This window comes from Coregonus lavaretus (genome assembly GCF_964263955.1).
Source record: "Coregonus lavaretus genome assembly, chromosome: 40".
Classification (NCBI taxonomy): domain Eukaryota; kingdom Metazoa; phylum Chordata; class Actinopteri; order Salmoniformes; family Salmonidae; genus Coregonus; species Coregonus lavaretus.
In genome coordinates, this window is record NC_140027.1 from 12,783,623 (window position 1) to 12,793,978 (window position 10,356).

General features: G+C 40.3%; 1 protein-coding gene across 1 annotated transcript in view; it reads left to right on the forward strand.

Moving 5' to 3' along the window:
- Positions 1 to 5,714, forward strand: part of LOC311113690 (CSC1-like protein 2) — a 101,320-nt gene extending 95,606 nt beyond the window's left edge. The window contains exon 24 of the mRNA XM_084156992.1: positions 1,297 to 5,714. Within this exon, the coding sequence (XP_084013118.1) occupies positions 1,297 to 1,476 (180 nt within the window). The 3' untranslated portion in view covers positions 1,477 to 5,714. The remainder of the gene's footprint in view (positions 1 to 1,296) is intronic.
- The last annotated feature ends 4,642 nt before the right edge of the window (positions 5,715 to 10,356 follow it).

Below are 10,356 nucleotides of genomic sequence, written 5' to 3' on the forward strand. Positions count from 1 at the left end.
TGTTTGCTCCCTTGACAAACAATCTGACTTTGGCCCAAATGAGAGCTTTAATATTTTTTGAAGCTATACAGTACTTCGACATTGTAGCCCACTTTAAAAGCAAGTTGAGACTGACTGATCTACAAATCACCTTGCATCATAAATAACTACTCAATATTTGTAGATCAGTCAGTCACAATGATGAATTACCCATGATGCATCACGGTTTTAATGCTCCTGAAAACTGCCAATGTCAAGTGTTTTCGGATCATGTCATCGGAAATACTTATCTTCCTCTATCTTTTTTAATACAAAACATAGAAATGCACCATGTTCATGTGGTCCTCTGTGGCTCAGTTGGTAGAGCATGGCGTTTGCAACGCCAGGATAGTGGGTTCGTTTCTCAAGAGCACCCATATGTAAAATGTATGTACACATGACTAAGTCGCTTTGGATAAAAGCGTCTGCTAAATGGAATATCATGGCCATCTAATCATCCCCTTAATTAGCATATATCACTCCTCACCTCTGCACCATGTTAGCTGATGTGTGGTGAGCGTTCTGGCACAAAATGGTTTCCGTGCATTACCCAAGTGGGTGCCACACATTGGTGGTGGATGAGGTGAGTTTCCCCCTTATTATCTAAAGCGCTTTGAGTACCGAAGTTGGTTGAAAGGCGCTATATAAATCCAATCCATCATTATTATAAACTTTTGACAATTTGCTCCCTGGGTATTCCCTGTCCCAGTGGTTGTTTGGAGTCAGCAGCACTTTTAAATAGGCCTTAATATCAATTATAATATATCTGTAATAGTAAAGGAATTAAATTCCTTAAGGAAAAAAAATTTGCTTGTTCACTGGCCATTCTGATCATCTTCAATGTAAACAAACAGCATTGTCTTGCTGATTTACTGTTGGTTCACGTTCTTGGCAGTTGAACATGTAAACAATATAAAATTTTCCCGCAAAGAATGGTAGAGTTCCTGCCCGACTAGATGCGCAGGCGTTGTATTGCATCAACCAATGGTTGGGTCAACTGTGCAGTCGGGCATCAGATTGCTATATCATATGATGTGGTTAACCCAGGGCTTTGTAAGAGCTGGCATTGGTCTGCAGTGTAGTCGGGCAGGAACTCCACCATTGTGTGTGTTGGGTTATGATGAAGGGTGAAGCAATACCAAGCTAAGTAGTATTCTTTCCAAAAATGATCAGTAAAATGTTAAACACCTTTAACTTCTCAGATACCATTTATAAGCATATGAATGATGAGGTGCAGGATCCTTCATAACATTGAATGTTTGTTTCTTTTTTCCTTAGCAACCAACGTATATTGCCCAGGTCTTACAGGACCCAATCACGGATGAGGCTTACACAGGCAGTGGGGAGGAAGATCGGGGGTCCTCACAGGATGAGGAGATCAACGCTGGGAATAGTCTCAATGAAGCTGATTTCCAGTCAGGTGAAGACAGCCTCATAGCCAACGAGGTCCACCAGTAACACCACTAACTGAGAAGGGGAAAGAGAGACAGATGGTGAGAGAGGGATTTTGGAGAGGATGAATGCCAGACAAGAACAACAAACCACCAACTTCACTTTGGAATCTAAAACCATCTGCACCTTTTTTCGGTTGTGCCTCTGCACATTGGCATTACCAGAAAATGCCTGATACACTCACATGGTATAATTGTGAGTGGTTTTGTTAAGCCTAATTTGGAGCTTGTCTGTGCGGATTCTTCAAAGTCCCCTCTCAGTGTATTTTGAACACCTATCTGCGCTATATGAATCTGGGCGTTGACGCCCCTTGTTTTATTTATTTATCTACTGGAGTCCTACACTTTTTGGAGCTTCTATGGAGCACCAGTCCAACACTGGTTTTCATCAAACCCAAAAAGATGGAGTCCCAGGAAAGAAACCATATACAATAGGCTAGGCTTTGTACATATCCCAAAGTATGCCAACCGTTTTTGTGTCTCTTATTGGGAAGAGGGGGTCAAAATCGTACCTGGTTTGGGATTCTTTTCATCCATGTTTCCTTACTTGTGTGTTTAACTACTAAATCCCAATCAGGGTGGCTCAGGACTGGTGAAGAGGTCATGAAAATTAGGCCACAAAACCGCCAATGAAATCCTGCTCCAAGCACAGGTCCCATGAACTTTTATGGGTCTACAGACTCATACCCAAACTAAACTTGGTTCATTCTTGTCAACGGGCAAAGCACCCTGCATTAGGTCTTCTTTCTCATAGTTTATGAACAAAATGACTTGCTTGCCCCTTTTTCTTTGATATCTTCTGTTCGTCATAAGATATTCACTCTGCCACTGAACATCCTAGCTAGTGGTTGGAGACGCCATCTTAACGTGACATAATGTTTTGATAAGTTTTTTTATTTTATTTTATTTCACTTCATATGTCTCACGTCACTGAATGGGCACTGTTGGATGATATCAGGGCCATCACATCGGCCCTCTATGGTGTCATAGACATTCCAAAGACGGCAGTGGGCATGGCATGCTAAACAGCCAACAGACCAGGCTCCGCTCAGTTGGATTGTGGTGTTTCTGGTGTGACTTGTGTTGTCATGACGTGTCTACAGTCCTCCTGCCTGTGATGCCCTGTAAGTCACCTGGTCTCTCTGCTCCCCTCCATCCTGTCCCTCTCAGTTTCCAAAGGGTCAGTCATGGATGGCTTGGTGACTCTTACAGCCACTGACTTGTACAGTTTTTTATTTATTTTATTTTATTTTTTATTTCACCTCTACTACCTTAAACATATGAAATAGGAAGCTAATTTTCTTGTCAGCGCATAGTTCAGTAGGCAACTTCTACTCTAACTGGGTTCTGTTCACCTTGGAGAACTTGAACATTTGCACAATTGTTCAATAGTTTAGCTTATGTTGTAGATCCAGGGAAAAGCAGTGCTTTTGCACTTGATCATGACCTTTTTAAGCCTGGAGTTTTCAGCACTCCTGTAAGAGGGTATCTGTATGGGTTCTGTCTGTGTTTATGTGCACTAACAGTAGATCAATACATGAGAAGGATTTCAAGATTTAAACATTAACGCCCCCCCCCAATTCTTTATTTCTGATTCTTGCAATGTTTATAGTTACCTACTGCTGAAATTTGAAGAGAGGTCAACTACAGATTTAGTCTATAGGTAGAAAAAAAATAGGTTTACAATTACTTACATGCGCGTGCAGCATTAAAATATTTGTTTAGTTTTTGTAGTCAAGCCTTGTCTTTCGTCCCACAGGGAACACAAAACAAAAAAAAAGGTTTCAATTGTGAGGACCCACTTTGTGTTTGTTGACTATGGTCATCAGCTGGTGCCTGTTGTTTTGAGACAAACAGTGTTCAAAGAGAAACTAGACCGAGGGGTGGGTGGGGGCACTGGGAGACATGAAGAAACTGGTCTTGCCTCAAGTTGTACTCTCTACCCTTAAAGTCCTCCAATCAGAAGTACGCTGAGGTGAGCTAAATTATATGCATCTCTGGAGGAGCCAAGTCCCAATGAATTAGCTGTTTTTGTATGCTTCCTCTCAGAGGGAATAGTAATGAAGTGTAGATGAAGAAATGTAGCCTTAGTAAAGTATTTTGCTCCTCAGGAGTCATACTTATGGAAGATAATTGTTCAGATATACAGCACCAATGAATAGCGACGCTTCCATTAATTTTTTTTCACATCAGTTTGGGTGCAGTGCGTTTTCATGCACTTGGATAAAAAGTACCATTAAGTTGTCTCTGATTGAAGTGCAATCAGCCAGGTGTCTGGTTGAGAACAAAGTGACATCATGGGCTGGCCCTTCTGGCTTAGATGTCAGCCATCTTTGTTTTGCACTTTCTGGAACAGAACTGTGGTATTAAGGCCAGGATCTATTTTGGCCCTCAGCCTCTTTTCTCAGCCCGCATAGCAACTACTCATTTGGTGTTCACAGTTATACCCTGGGAAAGTGTGATGACATTTCAAAGCCAGTGTTCACTCTCTTTTCTAAATGGACTTCAAGCACAAAACACATGAAAACACAATCAAATACTTCTATAAAAGGCATTGGGTAGAAATAAATGAATGCACAAATACGTATATAATTTCATACATATCTTAAATTACCACGTTTTCATGAATTTGATATAATCCTGTCAAAAACAGAAAAAAGTGGATAACAGAACAAAGGCAGAAATAGATGCAACTTTCCCAGCATATTAAATCACTGGGTAAGTATAGTCAATATACAGCAGTGATGGCTCTATCTCCCAAATACTGTTAAGTGGAGCATTCAAAGTATTTATTTATTAACCTAGCCAGTCCTTTCAGATCTGTGAACACCATAGGGATAGGGCCAAATGGAAGAGGCTAGGGACACACATTTTACCAGGCCCAAGAGTGTGGCTCCACTGACTAGTCCAACAGATGAGGTGCACTGATAGTGAAGGTCTGCTAGAGGTCACTGTATACCTGTGTTTTTTTATTACTATAATTATCATGTTTTGGAACGGGACGAATCGTCTCTTTGCAAAATAATTTGTTGTAACAAAAAAAGGATGCAATAGCAACAAGGAACATGCAATAGCGACATTCAGCAAAGAAATAGAACTAGAGCAGTAACTTAAGGAAATGTTGAAGTCCTCAGGTGTACTTTTTATTTTTATTACATCTGTGTTTTTTTGTTGTTTTTTTAACATTGTATTAGTTGTTTTCAACTTTAAGCATTTTGATCTGTTGACTAAGCTAATCTATGAAAGCTGTGGCTATTGGTAACATTAGTAGCTTTCTATCAGAGGATTTTTTTTGCCATGGCTGTCTTGTTATTAGCAGCACATGTTCCTCTGTAGACACACTGAAATTACCATTGTATTGTGGTTTGTCCCTGTTTGAAAACCATAGCTACATGCTGGAGATATTGTAGCTGTTCTGTGTCTACTCTGTTCTGTAACTTCTGTTTCCCTTTTTAAGTGAGTGTGCACTAAGACGCCGTTCATGATTTGTATGCACACTAACACAAGACTTAACAATAATCCAGTGAAAGTACATTTTCCTGACACTATAGGAAATCTTGTTATAGAGGCTTGCTTGCTAATAGACGGTCTCTTTCTCAATGGAAATTAAGTTACTTTACAGTAACAGTATTCTACAGTGACGAAAAAGGCTTTGAGATATTTTTGTAAATCGCAAAAGGAACTGTGTTCAGTGACACAGCCTATTCCAGATTTGATACCGATTATGTTGATAGCTGTGACAATGCTGTTACATGTATTGGGATTTTTTATTTATCATGAACTGATTTTTTATTTTATTTTATAATTGTTGCTAAGGATTTAAGTTATGAAAAGAAGAATGTGATCTAAAAAATAAACATGTCAAATGCTTGGATAGAAGGATTGGGATTGGGAATGGTTTGCTCAAAGTTTATGATTAGATGTCAATATATATTTTTTGTAAATAGCCATCATAATTCCCTATTAAATAATGGTAGTGTTATAGAGCACATAATCTACAGTTTCTATAAAACATGAATATTGGTAGGGATACATATAAATACAGCAAATGGTCACACGTTTGTTTGTTTTGAAGCCTCTGCTAACATTCATGCTGGTTCCATTCACTAAGACAACTAAGGAAAGTTTAATTTGATGCTGTAGATTTGTCAGGTTGTCTATACTATTTATTTTGACTTTTGTCCAAAGGTCTGTATGGTGAAGCATTTGTCAATATCTGTTCCTTGATCAATAAAATCGTCATTCATCCTTCATGTTGGTTTATAAGAACATGATTGAGCAGCGATCCCTGTGGTAGCAGAGATTCCATCTCTTGACATAATGCTATTCCCAATCTCTTTCATATTTAATACTTTTTGTGATAGAACAGTAGGGGAGAGCGGGAGAGAGATGGAAGGGCACCTATGGTAAAGTGGCCGAGCGGTATGTTTGGTCCGGAGTCAGGAGCGGTACCGCTACACCAGACTCTGGCAATAATTTACAATCCGATCGCACTTTGTAGACATTTTTAAAGGTCATTTCCAATTGAGCGGACATATGAAGTGACCGTAAATGCGGTCTCAGCTCTCACGCAATTACACCTCCGACACGTCTAAATAAAATAAATGAAAAGCTATGCGTTTGCCCGCTAACACGGGTTACCGCTGATCTTATTGAGTCCATACTTGTGAACATTCAAACAAGTTTAAGGGCTCTATTCAATCGGTATCGCTGAAGTTCAGCGCTACGTGATTGAAATCTAAAGGACATTTTTCCGCGTTAGCAGAGAACGCATTCACAGTAAGCGCTGCATGTCGGCTCAATCGGAATTAGCTTTAAATTAAATGTTGCGCAATCTGTAACGCTTCAGTGATAGATTGAATAGAGCCCCCAGTTTAATTTTTTTCTCTGTCTCAAAATCCACATCAGACAATTTAAAATTGGACGTAGTGGCACGTGATATAACGCTACATGTATAGCTGTTCTCATAAGATAACCTGGCACATTTAGCCATAAGCTAACCTGACGAGTTGGCCGGTGATTATTTCCTGTAACAAATTCCGCATCAGCGTATCTTAGACTTTTTATCCACCAACCAATGGCATTTCTTAAAATAGGTCAACTTGGCCACCAGTGGGATATTTTAATACTCCAAATTCAAGGTTTACTTTTGTTTCCGCTTTGTAACAAAATATAGTGTGCCAAAATTGCATGATGCATCCATGACTAGGTTACCAGCTACTAGTACTAACCTTAGACAAAATTCAAAAGGCATATTTTCGTATATATGACAAAATCACACATTTTTGCTTATCCGTTTCACACACATCCATGTGCTTTTACGGAAAAAAATATAAATGAGGTCCTTACAACATGTACGTTTATCGTACATCGTAAAAAACGAAGAGCCTCATGGACTTGTCAAATAGCTGTCATGTAACATGTACCTGAAATTCACAGTGCACATTAAGCATGGGTTCAAGCCCCTCTTGTGTCAAGCTTTTTTGTTGGGATGCTCGATTCAAATAACACGTGACGAAGTGGATGATTATAATATTGCATATAAAAGGTTATACATGTAAGTGTAGCCTACAAAATAAATTAAGTGGTGTTTTTGGTCTAAAAGTAACCTTATACTATACATTTTTGGTATGCCTATTCTATTCTACTGTATGACTATTGCCCCGTAGCACTCACTTCTGTCATCATGAAGTGCTTTGAGAGAATAGTTAAGGATCATCAAGGACATCAGGCCAAAAAGATCATCAAGGACATCAACCACCCGAGCCACGGCCTGTTCACCCCGCTACCATTCAGAAGGCGAGGTCAGTACAGGTGCATCAAAGCTGGGATTGAGAGACTGAAAAACAGCTATCATCTCAAGGCCATCAGACTGTTAAATAGCCATCACTAGCTGGTTTCCACCCTGTTACTCAACCCTGCACCTTAGAGGCCGCTGCCCTATATACATAGACATGGAATCACTGGTCACTTTAATAATGTTTACATACTGCTTTACTCATTTCATATGTATATAGATACAACTGTACTGTTGGAGTTAGGAACACAAGCATTTCGCTACACCAGCAATAACATCTGCTAAATATGTGTATGTGACCAATAACATTTGATATTATGTAAAATACAAATTAATAATTAAGTGATCTTGAGAGACATTGATTCATCTTTGATCCAAACTTTACTAAATGAGCGCCATACTGAAAAGTGGCAGAGCGTCGCTCCGGTGCGCTCTGGCACCGGCAGCACTCAACCCACAGATAGAAGAAGGAGCCAGTTACCAGTATCTTTGCTACACCCCTGTGTAGCAGTAGCACATGGCGCATTTCCATTGAGGAATTTACCCGTGTTTTACCCAAAAGGCTCAGACCTTTCTGTGTCCATCTACACGTGCCGGCACCCGTGTCTCACTGTGTCATGGCCCTGGGTATTTCTTAGCTTTCATTTACGTAACAATGGCTAACTTTAAAAGTCTTTAGTGTCACACTCCTGATGGAAATTTAAGGTTACTTGCGTAACCCCGGTTCTATATTATGAGTGAGACATCTCACTAGTGGAATTCACCAACATCTCCTATGTAGCTCGAAGAACCAATCATACACGTCTGTCGGATGGGTCAAGTGGCGAATGAGGGAGCCCCTCCCCTCATACTAAAGAGCCATTGCCTGCCCTCTGATCATTATCGAGTGTGTCGAACTTCCTCACCGTCTTGCGAGTACGGGAATGTGTTGAGATGTCTCACTCATAAATTCAGAGAACCAGGTTTTCGCAAGTAACCGTGAGTTCTCTTTTAATTATTTGTTTTGACATCTCAATAGTGATATATGGCCAACTCCCACCCCACCCATCCCAAACACACACCCATCCCAAACACACTTTATTCATACGGGCAGTGGATAACTTCTACATAAGTATGCCAGCCATTTCCTTGTATGAAGGTCATGTGGTGGCAACCAGCGATGAACAACAAGTTTTCGGGCAGCAGTCAACCCAAACAGCCAATCCTTTTGCCGTTTCTCATTCAGCTGCATACCTGTATCATCGTTAAGCAACAGTGGAATTGGTTCAACGGGTACAGTTTTATCAATCATGTCAGAGAGAATAGACGACACATTCCTCCAGAACTCATAAACCTCCGGACAATCCCATATCATATGTTTGTATGTGTCAAGTGTATTGAGGTTACATAGGTCACGGTATGGGCTTGGAGCCTGTTTTGCATGAAAGTGATCTCCAATAAGATCTATGACAAAGTTTAAAATGAATTAACTGATGGTTTGGGTTCTCTGATGAGGGAAATATGATCTCCCAATCAATAGCCTCATCATCGACAGCCAAATCCTTTACCCATGCTTTAACCATTGAAAGGTCTTTCTGCTTTAAGAATTGAAGATGAGAGTAAATAGCAGAAACAAAACCTCTGGACTGGAATGTAAAAATCCACTCTATCATCGGGTGCCTTCCCAAACTTGTACCCCATGGGACCCCATAGGCACGAAGCACTGACCGCAGTCTAAGATATAGAAAGAACGACGACCCTGGCAAATCAAAACAAAGACTGAGTTCCTGAAAACGGACACTTTTATTGAAGGGATAGAACAATGTTGGGAAGGGTGAGTCAAAGAGCAGTGGGCCAGATTTGAACCCATGCCGACTCTGGCATGTGGGTGCCGGGATTAGCAGCTGTAACTGCTGGACCACACAGGCACTGAGGCCACCAATAATTTATTCTGCCTATTGCTTGACTTGAACATATAATAAAACAATTGATTAAAACAAATTATTTTCCCTAAGGAAAAATACACCTAACCCCTACAAATGTGTCAATTTATGATAATCCACATAAGGATTCACATGAGACGCTCTGTAGCCTGCACATAGCATACTTGAACTGGCGCCCAGTGGACTTGCAGTCTAATGTACAATGTAGGTATGGTGTACTGCATTGTATACAAACACTGCTTTCAGCTGCCCCCTGGTGGCAATTCTAAATATTTCTTCAGTCATTCAAATCCTCCTGCTGCAGGATTATTTTCCTCCAACGACAAAACGGGTCGAATTAAGATCCAACATCTGTGAATGTCCAATCGCATGCCTGGGATTTTGGACAGAAATGTGATGCCCAATTCTATATCAACGCCTAGGCAATGGTGCACTGTAAATCTGTAAATTAGAAGACGCGGTGGAGCTTTCATTTCACATACACCAACAACTCTTTCAGATCTTCACAAGTGTCAGGGATAGGGAGCAGGGTTTGATTTAGGATTTCACTTAAGATGTGCAGATGCCACATCATGGCCACATCCATCCTACTAGTGTTCACTGCTGTCTTGAGGTGTTGAGCAATGTGTGCAAAACTACGTAAGGAATGAAAAACACTGACCCTGACTGAACCCCATGTCATCCTTATCATGCATCTCCACATAAATACTTCTCATGAAATATGCGCTCAGCAGACAGTTTAATTGGAGATTGGGAAATCCTGAGGTATTTCTCAGGGTTAAGCTGGCAAGAGGATCATGACTGTGAGGAATAGCAGAAATTCATCATGTACTCTGAAGTATGTAATCGGCATGGGGGAATATGGATGTTTCTATTTGCAGACAGAAAGAGCACAGTGAAAAAGTAGCATTGGAGCACACATTGAACTATGTTGTGAACTAGGGAAATATGTTGTGAATTAGAAAAGTGCATCCAAGGCTCATCCCTCTGATGAACTCGTAGGAACGCACCAATTCTATGCCTCTGAGACCACATGCCACATGAAGCCACTTAACATCTTTATGATTTAGCAGTGGATTATATAATATTTTCTGATTACATATTTATTAGTACACACTTTCCTAGAGCATTCAATAATATTTATAATAATATTTCAGTGCCATCTGCA